Source organism: Colletes latitarsis, chromosome 5 (assembly GCF_051014445.1).
Source record: "Colletes latitarsis isolate SP2378_abdomen chromosome 5, iyColLati1, whole genome shotgun sequence".
Taxonomy (NCBI): Eukaryota; Metazoa; Arthropoda; class Insecta; order Hymenoptera; family Colletidae; genus Colletes; species Colletes latitarsis.
This window is the reverse complement of record NC_135138.1, coordinates 30404988-30425831: the sequence shown is the minus strand read 5'-3', so window position 1 is coordinate 30425831 and position 20844 is coordinate 30404988. Positions and strand designations below refer to the sequence as shown.

Here is a 20844-nt window from a genome sequence, read left to right as displayed (position 1 = left end):
CGTAACACTGCTCCCGTAAAGCGACACCGAGGATTTGGTGACAAACGCTCGCTAATAGAATGTCCTTTCGTCGAGCGAATTGTGGCTTTCCCAGCATTGCATCGCGTTTAACTGTCGCGCGAACAGTGGACCAAGGCTATCCCGACGATGCACTCTGGCAACTGTAATTACGCGGGGGTTTTACGTGGATCAGCAAGGTCGAGACCTTCGTGAAACGTACGATAAAGATTCTCAGGTTGCCAGATTTCATTCCTTCTAAGTCACGTTTCCTGCAGACTCGTTGTTAACCATTTTGGAAACCAACCAAATTGTTTTAAGCTCAAGTACATTTTATATTTTATTGTAAAGGAGTTTCGAGTCATCGAGCTTGTTCGACTTTTAATACTTTGACACGTTACCCATATACAGGGTGTTCGGCCACCCCTGGGAAAACGTTAATGGGAGATTCTAGAGGCCAAAATAAGACGAAAATCAAGAATATCAATTTCTTGACTAAGGCTTTGTTAAAAAATTATTAACGTTTAAAGTTCCATACGGATCGGAAAATTTCTCGGCGAAATTAAAAAATTTCAAATCATTCAAAGAAAATTATTTTTAGTTGCGGGGCTTAATTACAATCATTTTTGGTGAATAGACCTACCCCTGAAATCCTACCCACTTTCGAGAAAAAAATTCGAGTAGGTACTGAAAGTTTTAGGCGAAATTAAAAAATTTCAAATCATACTAAAAAAATTATATTTAGTTACAGGGGTCAATTACAAGCATTGTTGGTCATTAGACATACCTCCGAAATCCTACGCATTTTCGAGAAAAAAATTCCTTACCGAAAATCTAATTTGAGGCCAGAAATGTTTGCCCGAATTTTCATGCGAATCTTTAAAACGTCATAACTCCTGAACGGATTGGACGATTTTAATGTTTAAAAAAGCAAACTACGCGTATTTTGATGGACAATATGTACAAATTGCAAAAATATTCGAGAAGTCGGTCCTTGACCCCGTACAGTTAGAAAAACCCCATAAAAATGGTCCAATTTTCAAGCAGCCATAACTCCTATAATAGTGAAAATATTTCAATGAAATTTTTCTCTGAAGTAGAGCTCGTGGGTACCTACAGAAAAGTATTAGACAACTTTTTTGTAGGGCGTCAAACAAAATTACTAAAAATGAAAAATGAATTTTTAAGAAGAATCGACAGGGGGTAGGTGCCTAAATTTTTCGGCGAAAAAAAAAAATTTCAAATCGTTCTGAAAAAATTATTTTTAGTTGCGGGGCTCAATTACAGTCATTTTTGGTGAATAGACCTACCCCTGAAATCCTACCCACTTTCGAGAAAAAAATTCGAGTAGGTACTGAAATTTTTAGGCAAAATTAAAAAATTTCAAATCATACTAAAAAAATTATATTTATTTACAGGGGTCAATTACAAGCATATTTGGTCATTAGACATACCCTCGAAATCCTGCCTTCTTTCTAGAAAAAAATTCAGTACGGGCGGAACTTTAAACGTTAATAACTTTTGAAGGATGCCTCAGTCAAGAAATTGATATTCTTGATTTTCGTCTTATTTTAGCCTCTAGAATCTCCCATTAAAATTTTTCCCAGGGGTGGTCGAACACCCTATATAGGTGAGAGGATTTATGTATCACTGTGATACTAGAAAAACCAGTTCTCAAGTTAAGATGTCGAGGGAAATAAATTTGGATAGAATTTGTAAATTATAACAAGGTTGCAAAAATAAACACTGAAAAAAATTCTAGGTTATGTAGCTTACAATGGTCTAAAATAAAAATTTTACTTTTGCAGAATATTGTACGGTTTTGATTTGGCAGTGAACGTGTTAAAAGGACACCAGATCGGTGTAAACTAATTTATTCGAATAAATCGCGATAAATTTGGCGAACGAAATCGAGTCGCGATCGTGTTTCCTCCAATCTCCGATCGATACTCGAAATACTTTTGGACCAGCATCGCCCCCGTGGCCGTTCCAATCGCGAAACTTTTCGTGGTCGCGTTTCATTTATCTCCTGCTGGCAGATGCAGCCGCTTCCATTCTGCAAAAAAATTACGGCGCGCCGATAAATCTGATTTCCGGCGAAAGTTTTCTATGCGGTGGTCGTTCGCAATTTCCCGTGATTTGTGGAGAAAAAATAACCCCTCTTTTTGTCGGCTCATAATCACTGTCTCTCATCGAGTTCCCGTAGAAACTAACGGAATAGAATTCATCCGGACGGACGTTGATCCTTTACAATCCCGCGTAACTCCTATAACTGTCTTCTTTATTTCACTTAACAGGGGCTTAGTGAATTTTTATTTTCATCATTTTACAGTATTTCAAATGATATTAATGTTAAAGACCCTTAAAGTGAGACCTTTCGAGCAACTGTTACGTAAGATATAAGATATATCGATTCTATACCGGTCCTATAACCGTTATTTTTCGGTTATACTGGGTGTCCCGCGATAAGTGCCGTTTGATGTAGCTCCTAAACGGTAGGCGATAGAACAAAGATGAAGACCGACTTTGTCATCATTTTCTATATGAACCGTGACGAAAAGAAATTTCTTTTCCTCGAGATTATTCCAAAGCCTTTTCGTGTTTCTTTAAATGGGATATTAGTTTCGCTATAAATGACTGGATAAAAACAGAAAAATTCGTGTATTTCGACGCGAAGGCGACCCGTTCGTTAACTTTTGTTCGTAAGTGTGCATCGACGAGCAAATTACGCGGTTCAAATGTTACAAATTCGCGATTCCGTGTGCACCGGTGTCACGAAACAGCTGAAACAGCGAGGGAGTATAATTTCGTCCGTTTCGTTCTAGAATTTCTCATGACTCGCGAACGTTAATGAGTACGCGCAGCTTCCAATATATAAAAGCGTGTGCTCATCGTGTTTGCGTTTTAAACAATATTCAACGGTAATAACGTCGCGCTTTGCGACAGAATCGATTTGCTGCGGGCGCGGAAACCTCTTCGCTTATCAGGATTGGCGAAAACGATGATGACACGTTAAAAATGCTAGCGCCCAGCCTCTGCGCTCTAGATAGTAATTTCCGGGGAAGTCGTAACTTGTTTGCCCGCTACCGTGCGCCGAGCAACCGATTTTCAAGCTGCTGGAAAAAATTATACGAAACTTCGCGCGCTTGCAAGGAAATTTCCTAAAAAAAAAAAAAAAAAAATTTCATTTAATTTACGTTACGAGTAAATTCGTTTCACCGGATCTGGGTGGTAAAATAAATAATACAAACGAAGAGTAATTTACTTTACGAACTCGTGATTTTGTTAAAAACTTATCTACTTTTGGTGTCTGATGAAATTTTATTTAGTCACTGGATTATTCAAGCTATTTGAATTGATCGAATTTCACTCTTCTTTCGTCTAAGTAATCTACCTAAAGTTAGAATAAAGTTTTAGTCGTTCGATGCTCCGCGTCCACGCACTTATTCTTACGAAGCGAAACACTTTGGACACTTTCTTCCGAACGCCATGGTTGAAGTCATAAAATGAGCGTTTCGTCGCGTCCCTTCGACGCCACGTTAATTACTCGAGCTTTACGAGTCGCGTTGAGACGGTGTAAAAGGGGATAGTACAAACCATCCCTTAGGAAGCTGCTCGCGATGCAAACCGTCGGTCGATATTTTTCCTGCTTTTCTTTTTGTTTTTTATTTCTTCTTTTTTTCGTTCCGCTTTAACGCCGCAGTGCCGCTTTGATCTCGCCTTCTAGACGGATCCATTTATATCGCCGCGATCCACGATCGAGGGTGAACGGTGTCGACTGTATCTGCTCGAATATAAATAATTCATTACGCGCCCGGCATCCATTTCTATTTGTAATTCGGATCCCGTGTAATGAGGATTTCGCGAGGCGGCCGCGATTTTTGATACGCTGCTCGGAGCAATGCTACTCGTTTAGAGGCGATTCGAATTTTCCTGGCTCGTTTGAAATGCGCGAAAGCAATTTTATCGAATTCTATAAAATGTTAAACACTACCGGATCGATGGGACAAATAATGGCGCAGACAAGCATCATTTAAATTTTGATTTAAACGTTCCCATCGGCGTCGTTTTTGGCCGTTTATCCCGCGCGTATAAATAATGGCCAAATAAGCGAGGTTTCAATTTTAATTTAAACGTTTCTATCGACTTTATTCCTGACAGTCTGCGAATACAGATCGATGGAAAAAGTTTCGGTATATTTAACAAATTGACGGTTCAACTATGAACTCCGTTTTCCTTTCGCGCGGGAAAAGTATCGTATTTTCGTGTAAGATTTTGCACAAGCACGGTACACGAGAAAAACGCATGTATCTTAATTCAAAACTCCAACAAAGCGGAACTACAAGAGAAACGTTTCTGGTGCAGAAACTGTAGGAGGTAAATTTACGCTGTATATGGCTCACCCATTCCGTCTAGTATGCTCGTAGCCATAAACTAACCGAGCAACAAGTTCCCCGCGTCAATCGTTAGCCTCCGACGAACAGTAATTTAAAATATTTCCTGAATAAATCTGCGTTAAAATGTTTAAATGGTTATCGAGTTCGGTGGGTCGAGATTCTCGACTGGTTTCTATTGGAAATTCCCCTTTCGCGACTCCAGGCGACAGAAACAAAGAAGCCCTCGTGGCCGTGTCATCCGATCGTTCGATTCGGTGCGATAATCGCTGATATTTCCACGTGTTCTCACGCGGAGCCGTCGACGGGCGACTTTTTTCCACAGATCGGCTGCACCGCATGGGAAGGTCTTCCCGCAACTATACCATCGGCTGGGCCCTTCATCGATGATCAACCGTGCCCACGAAACCGACAGCAACGACTACGACCACGACTTCGACAGCGACAACGACGATCCGGTAATCGTAATCGACGACGCAAGAAATGGGAGATTAAACGACGATTTTCGATTCGAAAACCCTCCGGTTCCATCCTGGCCGGTTGCCACGAAGGAACGACGAGGGGATCGGAACGCTTCGAATCGTTTAAAACGGTTCGAGAAGTATAGAAAATTAATAGAAAGAAACATGCGTCAGAGAATGAATTTTTAGATGTTTTTGTAAGCTCGTGTAATTTTAACGGGCAAACATTCGCGGTTGGATCGAGTAGGAGACGATTCTACGTCTAAAAGTACGTCGAAAATGTGCTGTGAAATTTGTTCGTACGAGGCTTCGTTTTTGAGAAAATTTATGCTGAAGTTTCGGGGAGAACGCGTCTGACCATATCTCGATATTACTACTTGCAATGTTAGTAAACGTCGGTGGCATCATTTTTATGGCAATTTTTATATCTTTTGATTTGTTTTTATTATTTTAGCGATCCTCTCGTTCGATACGGATTCAATTTTATTTCCGAACAAAGTTCTTCGGGGACTATTTTCGTCAATTTGCTGATAATCGAACGCCATCGATTACTTTTTCCCGCGGTCGAGTCACGCGGTTTCGGTTTCGAAAACAGCCTAGCCGTTCCGTTGGCGCTTCCGGTTTCCCTTCCCAGCGCATTCAGCCCGCCCGGAAGTGTCTCGTTTTCCCAACCGGATGCCGCGAAACCCGCTGAATCGCACCTGACCGCTTCCTGCCGCGCGACCAGTACCCTCGCGTCGTCTCTCTTCGCAGGTCACCGCGCTTAAACGTCCCCGGGGTTCCGATACTTTTGTTATTTTTATTTCCATCCGTCTCATCTTGGGTGTTGCCAGCTTCAAAGAGCATAAATCGAGCAGAAAGCCTTTCTTTACCCCTTTTATTTTATTGCCGTTGACGCTTCAACGCGGTTTTCGGTGGGCTTTGTTTCGTTTTTGAAAATAATCTCGTTTTTATAAAGTGATTCTAGAAATAGGAAAGGTCACCGAAATTTTTTTAAATATATTCGAATATATTTACCGATTATCCGAACCGCGGTAAAAATATTTTAGTCGTGTTTTATATTTGATTTAGAGATTTGGTCCGCCATGAGACGCGTTTTCGATCGTAATTTCCCCGGCGTTTATTTTATGCTAAACGCGGAATTAACTCCTCGATACGTTCGTGAAATCAGTTTCCGGAGATAGCTTCCTCCTGGGCGATGGAACGTCGACGTTCACGATTGATTTGCGTCATTCAGGGGGGCAAACGAATCGTGCTCGTTCACGAGATGCGATTATTTTCCCCGTTAATCGCGTTTCCCCTCAGTTTTGCTCGACGCTGAAAAACGCCCGACGCTCCGGAGCCTCGGAAGATTCGAGCTACTTCCGGTTTGGGGAATCCACATTCGCGAGAAATCGACGAGTTCGCGTTGTTACAACACATCTAATTCGATGAGTTCGATATCCCCACCGACGTATCGTGACGAGCAATCACGCAATGTCCGAAATTGACTTAAAAGAAGTTCGAAGTAGCTGTCGAAGTACAGAATAGTGCGAATCGGGTCGAAATAATATTTCGATGACTGGCGAAAAGTGTTGGAAATCATTTTTGGAGACTTTCGGGACATTTTTAATTAATATTAAGCGATCCTGTTAAACGCTACATTTTTCGATAGATCGTTGAACTTATTTCGTACTTGGAAATTTCAAGGGATCTTCCGGATAGTTTGAAAGCCACTGGGTCAGAGAATTAAATTCTTCTTTGGTCGGTAATAGTCTCTCGGGATAATCCGTTTTCTCCCCACGGCGTTAAAAATCACAAATTACCGGAAAATCATTTTCGAAAGAGTGTTCGCCCTCGACGTTTTCCAACATCGAGCCCACGTGACACGGTATTACGGTGTCACGCGAAAGCTACTTCAAACGAATCTTTCAGCGACAATAAGTGCTCGTGAGGTCGTTCAGATTTTTCTCTGAAATATTATTTTTATCCGACATCGCCCAGGGCGGCCATTCGAGGAACGGCTGACCAGGACTCTTTCGTGCAGTCGCGTCGAATATTGTCTGTAACCGAGAGAACGTTCTGAGAGGATGGGATTGGACGAAAGGGTGGGAGAGAATGCGGGGGAGAACGTGATATAGACGGAATCATTTCTGTCGCCTTTGTCGTTTTAAAACGCGCCTCGCCGCGAAAGCCCCAAAGGAGATTCGCAGCATCGCGAGATCTAAGGAATTTACGAGTAATATTAATATATATCGCGGCGTCCTGATCTTAAGCGATCGTTACACGCTCGGAGGAAAGTTCACGAACTCGAAAACATTTATTTTCTGTGCCTAATTCTATTCCAAACGTGCCCTAAAACTATTAATCAACAGCTATCCTATTTACAATTCAAGTCCAACTTGAATATAAGCGTCTCTCACAGCCAAGCAAGAGTTATCGTATTTCTAATCTACGTTTAATCGCGAAGTAGACCTCTATTATAGTCGATCAAGAACTAATGTATTTATAATTTTTACCCAACTAGAATCTAGCTCTTTCCATAATGCGGTTCTAATTCTATTCCGGCTAAATTTCGGGTTTAGTTTCCCATGTAACTCTTGCATATACATAACCAAGAGAAGACCTAACTGAGGCCTATTTAATCACTGTCGTACGAGGCCTGTGCTCTTTACACTTTTCTCTGTTCCATTAATAGTTGTATTCCTTCTATTTATCTTGACTGTTCAAGGTTCGACTATCGACTAAATGTTTTTACGGTAGTTGATGTAAATATAGTCGAATGTCGTGTGAAAATGTCGTGATTCCCTCGAACATGCTATCGCTGCTATCAGAGAATCTTCGTCGAGATCGTTGAACGATGTCTCGACACGAAAGGTCGCTTTTCCGTTTCGATTCGATTCAACTTTCGTCCGAGTCCCAGTCGAGCGATCGGGAACGATACTTCCTCGAAGAAGGAAATTTTCGCGTCGTATTTTCGTTTCGAGTTCAACGAATCGTCCCCGGTCGCCTCGCTGTAATATTCGCTAAGATGCTAACGAGACGTTCTTTTAATTAATTATTATCCTCGATCGGAGCTGGGCAAAATTCTATTCGAATGATACGCGATCGACCAACGCGAAGTATTTCGTTCCACGATCGGAACTTTTATTTTTATTTTAAAATACGAATTTTGCTCATCTCTGGCCTCGATATCCGTCTGTAAATATTGTCTTCGCTGTCGTCTTTGATAGTCCGCGACTCGCATAACAAACAGAGATCGGTAGAATTTTATTCGAACGACGAATGAACTTAAACAACATACAGGGATTTATTCGATCGATTTTTTGTCGATTAATATATATAATATTTTAAGAGTTTCTGACCATCGTTAATATTCAAATGGGAATGTAATGTCTGTTATATAATATAATTTTTTAAAAATACGGATTAGAGACGGTTTGGAAGGTCTTGAATTCGAATCGGAATTTTAAACGAAGGGTTGTTTATCTTTTGTCCGTTGTTCGAGAATTTTTATTTAGGTATGAATTTTGCCTATCTCTGGTAGCAGAGAACGAATGGACGCGCGCGTGGTCGAGATTCGCGAATAGCGGATTCGTTGCAGCGAATAGAGAACGAGTGAAAACGAGCGACGCGTGTTTCGCGTGTGTCCTGATCACAGGTACGATATCGTTGGAGCGAAAAAGAAGAATGGGTGGCGCAGACTAATTAGAAAAATGGCATTGTAATCATTCGTCTCGCTCGCGACCTTTTGAATACGCGTTCCTCTTGTAATCACGTGCTCGCATATGCACTCTGCCGCACGACGCGTATCGCGTATCTACCTATCGAAACTAAAATGCACGCGCACGATCGAAACTTTGCTGCTAGACTTACATTGTAACGCGAAGTTTAAATAAACTATGGAAAACGCAACATTCCCACGGTACTCTGTCACTAGCTCCTCGGATTCTCTCATTTTTCCATTCTTCGATCCTTATTACTTTCTCGATTTATATCTCCTAAAGGTGAGGCTATTTCAATTCGATTCTATTCAAATTTGGTTAATCCTGCACCAAGAAAATTGAATTTATTTTTATCACAATTTTTGAGAGTTTGATGTGTCCTAGTGTGATTGTTTGCAAGTTGTGTCCTATTACACTTACCTATTACGAAGTTTAAATAAATTATGGAAAACGCAACATTTTTCTATTTTCGATCCTTATTATTTTGTCAATTTCCATCTTCTAAAAATGAAGCTATTTAGATTTGATTCTTTTCAAATTTGGTAAATCCTACTCTAAGAAAATCGAGTTTATTTTTATTACTATTTTTGAGAGTTTGATGTATGTGTATTAACCCATTACCGATAGGAAACAAGTATTCTCGGTTTACAAGTGTGTGTTTTTTTAGAAATTTCTCCGATAACACAAGAAAAAAATTCTAATATCCACATACATATAATTCCTGAAAATTTCAATAAGATATATTAACTACAAAAATATTTATCACATTTTTAGTATACACATGTTGAAGGAATTCTATATCATTAACATTAAACCTATCGTGACTGGTCAAATGATCCTTTTTAAAATTTCGTTTAGAATTTCTAACACACAATATTATTTTAATATCATTTAACTTCACGATTTTTCTTATAATATACGTACAATGAATTTTACAATATTCACTTCTATTCTTGTTTGTTTTCTGAGAAAAATATGTAGTCTGCCTTGCCTACCACGACCGGTCATCTGACCGGTTGAATGATTTATATTATTTGGAAAAAACTGGTCGTTAGTTTCTGATGTAAATAGAAAATATACGTATAGCAAAGATGAAAGGAAAGAATCATCAGTTTCCACTGTTTTAGAACAGTCTAACAACGCGTATTAAAAATACTAAAAGTTTAGACGCGTGCAGTTGTTAAATTATTGGTGTTTTATTAATTATTAAGGCATTGTTAGCGACGGTAAACCTTCCTCTTTAAAATGGTTTTTGTTTTTTGACGATCGGACTTTCCGTTTTCGAGATATCGTAATTTATGTGAAAGGGTAATTTTTCAATTTCGACCATCTCACTGTCCGGCTTATGTACAATAGCCTATTCACGCGTATTAAAAATACTAAAAGTTTAGACGCGTGCAGTTGTTAAATTATTGGTGTTTTATTAATTATTAAGGCATTGTTAGCGGCGGTAAACCTTCCTCTTTGAAGTGGTTTTTGGTTTTTGACGATCGGACTTTCCGTTTTCGAGATATCGTAATTTATGTAAAAGGGTATTTTTCTTAATTTGACTATCTCTGTCTCCGTCTGACGCGTCGCGCCGGACCTCTCTTTCTCGTACGTGTCTCGTGACCGAGTGGCCGAGTGACCTAGTTACTACGAGTCACGTGCGGTCAACGACCTTGGCAAGGCCGTATTAAACAAACACTTCGGACCCTTATATCTCCGAAACTAGCCACCGCATCGACTTGAAACTAAAATCGTCATATCTCCGGAACTAATTAAGCTATCGACTCGTTCGAACGCTCATTTTAAAGGGTATTTCATCCTCTATCTAATGACCATATCACCTACTACAATTTATGCTGTCTTCCATGTTTATTTTGAGGTTTACTTTGATGCTACATACCCAAAGTAGTTTCAACAATTCCTACTGATCGTACGACTAGTATACGATAAAACTCGACCATAAATTGTTTATTTAATTGAAAATTAATTTAAATTTAAATACAGGATGTTTGCATAATTACTAGCCAACACTTTTTTAAATAGTCGTTTTCTCTAGAACTAACTATGATATCGACTTGGAACAAACTTCGTTTTCAAGGGTGTTTTATCTTCTATCCGATGAAAATTAGAGAATTATTAACGTAAAAGTGAAGGATATCTTCCGAATGAACATCAAAACATAACTTTCTATACATATAATGGAAAAATTAGAAGCACGTTGCCTCGTAAAAGAGAAAAGACTGGTGATTTGATCGGTCATGGTAGGGATGTTTATACATGAGTGCTAAAATCATCCGTATGGGAAAGTTTTAATAAAAATGCCCCGTCTCTGGAAGTTTTGTCTCGTTGGACGAAGTATGGCGGCGTTTGGAGACGCGTTGGGGTCGATTGGTCGATCGAATATTCTTTGTTCCGCGGTGTTACGACGCCCTCGAAACTTTTGGTTAGCGAAAAGAAACGTACACGCTCGTCACGGCGCGAAGTTCGACAAGTTTGCGAAATTTAGTTGCGAACGGATGCATGGACGTTTCGGTGAATGCAGTCGTTTGCAGACGCGCATTCACCACGACGTAGCCATTCATCGACGGTACCAGGAAACGGGGCCGAGCCGAGAAGGACGTCTTATCGCGCGACAAAGCGTCTAATCCGCATACCGATTTCCGGGCCGGTAGTTCCGACCCCTAAATCCGTCCTCCGCCGAATATATCCGACTTAACGATCGCAGATTATTGAATGCAAATTGATTCCAGAGTCGCTACCGGATTCGGGCGTCTCCCGAATTCCCTGTCCCGGCTGCGATCCACAGCTGTGCCTGCGATTGCACAGGTGGTTCTCTCGTAAGTATCGCCCCCTCGTCTTTGGAATTTACGCGGAAACGTTCCGCCGTAGATTTTCTCCTACGTGCACGACACGCGAGGATTCGTTGTTCCGTCGCGTTGAGATAACTACGCGTTTCGTGGGAAACGTTAGATTGCTGTTCCTTCTGTCTCGCCGTACGTCCCATTAAATATACAGGGTCTTCGGCGACTAATGGTGATTGTATAGAATAAAACGAAATTGTGTCTCAAATCGAGAGTATTACAATTAAGAAATGTTGCAACGCTTTGTTTCGAGATACCTTAGAATAATTTTTTCGTCGCGAGTACGTATGTACTATGCATAGATCGAAAGTTGTCGACGAGTGAAATTACCCCGTATATCCCATTAAATATACAGAGTCTTTAGCGACTAATGATGATTGTACAGGATCAGATAGAACGAAATTGCATTCCAAATCAAGAGTTTTACAATTAAGAAATGTTACAAAACTTTATTTCGTGATATCTTCACTTGGAATAACTTTTTCGTCGCGAGTACGTATGTACTATGCATGGATCGAAAGTTGTCGACGAGTCAAATTATCTCGTACATTCCATTAAATATACAGAGTCTTTAGTGACTAATGATGATTGTACAGGATCAGATAAAACGAAATTGCATTCCAAATCAAGAGTATTACAATTAAGAAATGTTACAACAATTTATTTCGTAATATCTTTACTTGGAATAACTTTTTCGTCGCGAGTACGTATGTACTATGCATAGATCGAAAGTTGTCGACGAGTGAAATTACCCCGTACATTCCATTAAATATACAGAGTCTTTAGTGACTAATGATGATTGTACAGGATCAGATAAAACGAAATTGCATTGCAAATCAAGAGTATTACAATTAAGAAATGTTACAACAATTTATTTCGTGATATCTTTACTTGGAATAACTTTTTCGTCGCGAGTACGTATGTACTATGCATAGATCGAAAGTTGTCGACGAGTCAAATTACCCCGTACATCCCATTAAATATACAGAGTCTTCAGTGTCTAATTTGTATAGCATAAAATAAGATGAAAATTAAGAGTACTGAAATTGCATTGGAAATTAAGAGATCCTTCTATACTTGTGTATCCTTGGGAGTTCAGTGAACTCTAAACCCGAGTCGTAGGACCTTTTTTCTGTAGTATAGTCTTCTATATAACTAATTAACTGGGTTTTATATGAGTGGTTGTGTACAGAGGGTACACAAAGGATACGTAAACACGGGAAGCGAGGGAAGGACGGCGCAGGTAAGGAAAGCAATAAAATTCGCGTGCTGGGATCTGTGTTTCTGATTGGTCGGGCCTGGCTCTCTCTGTCTATTTCTTACAGTTCCGTTTTGACCCAACAGGCAGTCAAGCGGCACCAAGTATACCGAATACATCGCGTAAAACGACTTGGTATCGTTTGGACAATAAATCTTCTCCTGTTTCTTTTAATATTCATTTAAATAAGCTACTAAAACGAGCTAGTCTTTCAAAGGAACGAGATAATAGTATTTCAGTAATAAATACAATGCTTGATATGCAAAGGTAGAACAAAAATATATTTATTAAATTCTTCTGGACTTGATAACTAGCATATAATACTTCCCTTTGGAACCATATAAATATTGATTATGTTCTCCAGTACTAATTTGAATTTCTTAAAAGAAGGAACTAGAAAATTTGTTATCTAACCACATAAACGGACTCGAAATAGTAGCCCAGCCTTTAGTGACGATCGTATGTGTATGTTTTCTAGTATGTGTGCGTGTGATCGTGTGTCAGGGATTTACACAGCGTCCAAAGGCCACATCTGTGAAGTCCAACTGTTCCACGCCTCGGAAGCCAAGCCTCTTCGAAGTAGTAAGTGACTTTTGTTTATTTCTCTATTCCAACATACACGTGGTGAACCAATCCTTTAAATATGCAATTCGTTCCAGAAGAGATTTAGTTCCTCAATTTCCAAAATCATACCGGTTAATCGCGCGTCGTTACACACGATTCAAAGTTGCCCCAGAGTGTTATTCGCGTGATTAATTTCATTGATCATCGTCTCGTGCACCTTCGGGTGCAGTCTCCCAGCGAATCAGGCCATTTTCTCAACAATCCTCCCGAAGCACATCTTCGTAATTTCCCGTGGATCTCGAAGTTAGCGATTTACTTAATTACCGTACGCGCGAGGATATTTTCTTAGCGAAAGTTCGTTTTCGTAAACGAAGTACGTTCGCCGGGTCGATGACGAATCTCGTGATTCCGCGACCCTCGTCGAGACTTGGCCGTCTGGTTGCTGAAAATTCCTCCCCGATTGAAACTTCTTAACGAGACGAACGCGAAATAAGTAATCGCGGGGAGGGACTAGCCTCCTGGGAAATTCTACAACGAGATATGCAAATTCAGAGTGTTCCTAGGGAGCGCCCAGGGGACTCGAAACCCGTACTCCGCCACTGTTGCGGTTGATGTTGAGCATTATTGAGGCAATTAGTCGATCGAATGATTCTTGGCACTTTGGGGCAACTCCAGATTACGCAGATATTTCTAACGTGCTACTTGTATTCTCCAGAGTTGACCAGGAATTTGTTGCAATATTATTTGAACATGGTTTAAAAATAAAACAGAAGATCGATAGGATCGTGACAGATTTAAATTTTCAATATTTAATTTTACGTTTCTACTCGTGGAGAACATTGTTGTAACATAAAAGTAGGTAATATTTAGTACGTGGAGTCCGTACTTGTACACAGTGACGGTAACGCGATAAGAATTTAATCTTATTCAATGATGGTAGTGGGGTCCGTGGACGAACAGTGAAATTCCAGAGTAAAGCGTGAATTATTACGACTGGTGCGAGTTGAATTTAATAAAAATAAAAAACGGATACTGTTGCCGTATTTTCTGCGCCGTTGGACGTGGTTTATACTCGCCTTGATATCCTTATAGACATGGAAATTTCCTCTGTGAAATGCAAATTAGGCAACGCGCCGTGGACCCTGAATATTCAGCTAATTCGATTTTTTAGAGCATTAAGCTTGCACGAAACTTCTACTTGCTTTACAAAAGTGGATTAACATCTCTCCCAGATGCCACGAACTGCAAACATTCCGCGAGCACGTGAATTTTTACCCGGTATATCTGATCTTCGAAACAAATGGGGGCGTAGGAATACGTTCGTTAAATCAAGGAACCACAAAGCCAACACCATTATTTATCGATACTAATTTAACAATTCTCAGCTAAAAAAAATGCAGGCCATTTTTTCATTTCGTACGATCGTAGAAAACGGATATTAGAAAAAATATTAAATTAAAAATTCACTAAAATATCTGCTCTTTCCCGTGTTTTCTGTATTTTTAAACGTCCAAAACTTTAATAATTTTCCAAACGATCCTGCCTCTAATAGGAAAAATCCTTTTAGTTTTCGCGAAGAGTATATTCCCCATTGTCATGTGTCTGTTTGTTCGTTTCGGTGCGTCGGTGGCTGCAGAAAAAGGGGAAAGCACCGCCATATTCCATTAATATTCCTCGCGGTGGCCGTAGCCTCTCGTTGGCTCCGATGCGGATAAGAATCTTGAAAAAAAATTTCATCAGATACCGGTGGCCGGTATTGCTCGGGTACTCTAGCGTCGTTCTGTCGTCCGTTTTACCACGCTGTGCGTTCTCCAGATCGTGTACATGCTCCGGGAGCTATACTTCAGATATACAGGAAGCCATTGCGTCCTTTTACACCGCGCTAAGCGGTTATTTTCCAATCTGTTCGCCGATACGGTATTGGCTTTATTGCGTTTCTACGGTTCCGCTGGTCGTTGCTCCCTTCGACTCTGTTTTTCTACCAGCGTTCTTGCCCCGTTTCACACGTGTCTTCGTTCCTGTTGTGCCCTTATTGTCGCGGAAAAAAAACTCCATCTTGGCCGCGAAAACCATTCAACGACCTTTCTTGAAACAGCAAATTAAGAGTAGCGATCGTGCTCGAGTATCCTGCCTCGAGGTTTCTCTATGTTTTCCAGAAAATTATTTTTAAACAAACGAGCTTGATAATCTTAACATAGTGCACGTATCGAGGTATTTTAAATTCAGAGAAAATATAGAAACCTCCTTGGTGTACATTCTGTCTTTTAACCTGAATTTTTACTTAATTTCGAAACAATATTATAAGATGGTAATGTATCGCATATCCAAAGTTTTGGTTCACCAATGTGCCCAGTGTCCAGCGAGCCTGTCCCTCTGGCCAGCTTCATTTCCTCCGGGGGTCTCCAATTACGCGGCTATTACTTGGATAATTAATAACCGATATCCAACAGCGGCACGCACCCGCCGGATAACCGGGATTTCCGTAGGCCAACGAATTATAACCGAAGTTCAATGTGCGACGATGCATTATTGCGGCTGATTTAAGTATGCAACGGCTGTTCGACGTCCAAGCTCGTACTTGGGCATCAGGTGTACCGAATATTCGATTCGATAAACTGCTCGCCGAACGCGTGGATCTATCTTGCTCTGTTTCCAATCTTACGTACCAGTTGCGACCGTAGCGACGTTTTAAACGCGGAGACACGACGATCAGATTTACTTACTTAAACTGAGAGAGCACGTTGTTTATCACGGGAACGAATGGACGTATTTTTCTTTCCGTTGTCTCGTACGTGAGACCATTGTACGTGCCAATACACGGAAGCTGCACGCGTGGATGCGCCTGACAGCCGTCGTCCCTCGACTCCCTAACTCTTTCTTTTCGCGAGATTGTTTCCGTCGGGGGTGCAAAGTTGCCTTGACAATTTTTCCTAGTTCCCAAAGCCTCGACCCCGGCGTAAACTCGCCGTGAAATACATTTTTCCGTAGCCGTGTCTCGCTGAGGGGCACACAGTGCACGTGGCAGTGACTTAAGATACGCTGTCAGGACGTTTTGATGGATCCCACTTCGACCGAAAGTTTACTGCAACCGCGAAACGATTAACGGTAAATATCTGGCGAAAGTTAGTAGCATCCAAGTATAGATAGAATGCAGAAAAAAATGCGACGAAAACGTAGAAGGACGATTTTAGATAGCAGGCTTCGGTTTTCGAGAAAATGGATTTTAAATATTCATGGAGCACACGCGAATCAGAGTACGAATCGTCTACTCGTTCTTTGTTTATTGTAGAATACTCGGCAGCGAATCGAGAAACGAGTCACCGTAGTCTTGACAATTTCGTGGCACCGTGACTAAAAAATATTATGCAATCCGCGGTTCGCGGCATCATTCATCGAAATTGCACTATTTGCCCGAACAACCATCGAACTAACAAACTTCATTTAAATTTTTATCTCCGCTGGCTCTACTCCAGTAAGTTTCGAACGATTTGAAACGAGAAAAATCGTAGCACATAAACGGAACGAGATACGGGAACCGTTTCTGAAAACAATATTTTTACATTTTACGAGACAACTTTCTTGCTCGACGCGCGCGTGTAACGAGCATGATTTTGATTTCATCTCCTCGCGAAAGAATCGCGTTTAATTGTATGGGAATGTAAAAATATTTTTACTTTCGATATTTATTCTTTTACAATGAAAGACGTTTAACGTTAAACCAATGCGAGTGGACCGTTTTGTTTGGCGTGGCGTCGAAAAATCACGGCTACCTGTGGCTTTTTTTTCACGTGTACGTGCTCTCTTTGACGGAAGCTAACAAAATAGTACGTTGGATCGCAGATGGGAGAAAATTCCACTTGCGAACCGATGCGAACGGGGGCTTAAAAAATTTTTCGTATCAAATATGACATTTCATCGATACTTGTCTCGTAAAATTACACGACGATCTGCTTCCCTTTTGGCACGTAATCTCGCTTCTCACATACTTCTTATTATCGTTTCGTTTAATCGCGAATCGACGCGACGGAGAATTGGGAAAAAAAACATTTTCGCACAGAGCGTGACATTTTATCGATTTGACTTTTTCCGCATGCATGAGCTCTCGTTGACAAAATCCAACAAATGTTACCGTGACTACTCGACCGACTTCGATGTGCAAACCGACACGATCGAAGTATTTTTCAATTTTTCTGCCAAAATTCCAAAATTTTCTGTCGCTTCTGGTCAATGTACACGTTCCTTTTGACAAAATGCAAAACAGTTCGATTTTTACATTTTTTTTCGATCTACTCTGCCAATAATATACAATTTTTTCTGCACGAACCAGTTCCTCGTGACGAAATTTAACAATGCATGGCGTTAGTACGTCAACGCGAACGACTTCGTATCGTAAATCGAGTATTTCCCATCGAATGTGACATTTTGTCAATTTTTTTCTCCCGAATAATTTCAAAGAAACGTTCGAAAAGATGTCCACGCGCGAAAATATCAACAAGGTCTCCGGTGCGAAAATTCTTTACAAATTACACGACTGGATCCTTCGAGCGAGTAGCGTACGCTGATAAATAATTTCTTTTTCGGTGGAATGAAGACGAGGTTGCTCGAAAATCAACCGTGCGACGGTAATACGGTCTGTCAAGAGCCGTACAGAGCGTTAAACAAAACCCTGTGTAATAATTCAGACAGGTGGCCCAGCGACGAAGCGCTTTTTCAAACCCTGCGCCCTCGAAAATTGTGCACCGGCGCACGCGCCATTGCACGTGCGTGCAATATCCATTCCCCACGCTCGTGAAACATTAAATGCACCGTGAAAGCCCGCCGGATTATATTTGCATGTATTATACCGTTGAGAGAGAAGCTCTCAAGCATTTCCTGATGCGGCCATCGCGCCCCTTTACCCGCGACTTCAAAGGCGCGTCAGCGCAAGAAAAATCAACGAATTTCGGTTTTCGTCGGCCAAGTTCCTTTCCACAGACGCCTACGCCAATGCTACACCCGATGGACACGCGATTTTTTATCGATCAAAAGTAGAAACAGCAGTGATTCTTAAAATGTCTCTATTTTTTGTCACTTTTGAGGCTTGGAATAAGCAGAACACAAATTCTTAGAAATGGCGACATATTGAACTGTGACTTACAGGTGGACAGAAGCTCACACACGTGTGGTATAGTGAATCGTGGCAGTATAACACGACTATGCTGTATGTAAAATTCTATGGAGTCCTTTGTAAACAAAAGGTTGCGTATCGGTGATCCAAAGCGTATTAGCCTCAAGATAATTAACGGTTTAATAATCAATCGGTATCGAGTATCGGGGAGGACAGAGATCGATCGTGCACTCCTGCCGTCAAAATCTGCTTGATAATGGAATAAACGCGGATCGTGCCAGCGCCTTGCTGCGATTTAATTTATAATATTACACGCAATTCGCGCGGTGTCGTTAATTTTCGATGAAACGAGCCGCGCGAATTGAAAGGATTTCCTTCCCGATGATAAGTTGCTAATGCCAGAGTTAATCTGATTTTATGAATTTGGTAAATCGAACCAGGAGATTTATTTACGTTGGAATCGTTTAGCGCAGCGACTTTCAACGAAAATATTTTTCCGATGGCCGTGCGGGGCAGAAAATGCACAATTTTCTTTTTGGATTCGCGATTCATTGTTGTAATTTCCAAATACGAAAGTCCCATTCCAAATGCCAGCGAATTATTGGAAATATTTTGCAGTTGCAATACGCGATCGCCTCCGTTTATTGGGACGAACGATCGACAGGAAATGGGACAAAGGTTCCGTTCGTTAAAAATTTCAATAAACGAAATTCCGATCAGCCGGCACGCCGGTTGGCGATGCAAAATTTTGTAAATGCGCAATTTTCGAGAGGTGGCGTTTCGGCGGCTGGATTTTTCGGGGCCTTTAACCTCCCGTAATGGCCGGGGTGATTTAACCCGGGGCATAAATAAACGCGAATCCGCGTTGGGGGCGCTCCCCGTGATGTTTTATGTCGTAAGTTCTCGTTGTGAAAACTTTACGCTTTGCTAATTCGAACATGCAAAGGGTCAGGGTGCAAATGTAGCCCACGATTTTGCTATTAAAGCCTTGTTTTGATAATGAAATGCATGGCTCGTTCGTCTTCGAGTTCTTTGAAACGCTGTATCGAATTAAGGTTGCCCCTAAATTGTACATTATTCGACTTTTTTCAAGTTACTAACACTTCTTTTAGTAACGTTTATTCCAAATTCCCAGAACCGTTATTTTTGGTCGTAGAAACAATATCTTTAAAAAATTCGAGAGTCGTCCAGAGGTATTTATCGGATTATAAAACACGGTGTTCGCTGTCGGAGGTCTCGATTTGGAATAAAATTGACGCGTAGCGATGCGAAATTTTCGTTTTGCGGTATCGAACGGTCCCAAAGTAAAATTTTAATTAATCTTGGCGCAAGCCCCGGCGATCTATACTAACAGTTCCATGCTTTGCACAGACAGCGACACGGCGGCCCTGTAGCTCAAACAGGGAAATCACAATGGGAAATGGAATTCAAGAGATGAAGCGTTGATTGCGCACAAACTGCATTTCAATTAACAGAGATCGCATTGTCTCCCCGGGAAGGGAAGCCGCTTCCATGATCTTCAGCCCGGCGCTTGTTCAATTTGTCGGCGAACGTATTACACGTACCAAGCAGACGTGTTTCGTCCTTTCTTTTTCCCGGTGGGCGAAAAATTTTCCAGTTTCGTCATTTCTCACGCGAACAGGACGAACGCGCGAAGGTGTTGGAATCGTTGTCGAGTTATCGAGAAATCGACGAGACGAACCGCCAAACTATGCTTCGAGTTTTTTTTTAATTAATTTTTATCGAATATTCCTACCTGTTAAAATGCTCTTGTATTTTTCGACCTTTTATACTGCTACAAAGTGATCTATAATTGTCTACTTTTCTGTAACTTGAATTTTTCTTGAATTGGTATCGTGCATCATAGTTCACTCGTATAAATTGCAAGCAAATAAGTATTAGAATACAGTGTATAAAAGGTCCAATTAAACTAATTACCGTATTTCAGTAGCGAGCTTGATTACAGCAAACACAATTGCTCGCGTAAGTGGGATCCTCGTGTGTCGCAGTGTCCCACTTTTTCCTCCCCACTAATGAGCCAATCTGCTCGAAATTTGGCACACGTGTAAAGTAAACGTGTCTTCGTCGTCAAAGTCTACAATCAACACGACATCTGCAATCGATTATTTACCATAAAAAAAACACGTTTCGTTCCTAAAATTTGTCATCAAAGAATTTCCTATTTAAAATAACCAGTATTTTCACCGCTAGATTTAATGGCTCCCAATATTTAATTCTCTGATTCTGTAAATTAGTCGGGAAACATAGTTTTCTTTACCATAGACTAAACGCCCCCTCCGCAGCGTCAAAGAGCTTCCACTGATTTATTCGCGGTCGACTTTTGTTGGAGCCATTCCACGTTTTCAGTAGTGCAGCCCGCGTGCTTGTCGGACGGGACTAAACAATATTGTTTCCGGATTCCTCGGAGCGTACGAATGCGCAATACGTAAAATTTATTCTTTTACGAGTACCAAAAATGGTCACTTCGGAGGAATATTGTCCTTTTACGT

At 40.9% G+C, this 20844-nt stretch overlaps 1 protein-coding gene across 3 annotated transcripts in view; it reads left to right on the top strand.

Annotated features, from left to right (window-relative positions):
- Positions 1-8746, top strand: part of Tmod (tropomodulin) — an 86382-nt gene extending 77636 nt beyond the window's left edge. For 2 of the 3 annotated variants that reach the window (XM_076765294.1, XM_076765298.1), the window contains one exon: positions 4717-8746. In XM_076765294.1, the coding sequence (XP_076621409.1) occupies positions 4717-4781 (65 nt within the window). In that variant the 3' untranslated portion in view covers positions 4782-8746. The remainder of the gene's footprint in view (positions 1-4716) is intronic. The other variant, XR_013079692.1, reaches the window with a different exon arrangement.
- Positions 8747-20844: the final 12098 nt, after the last annotated feature.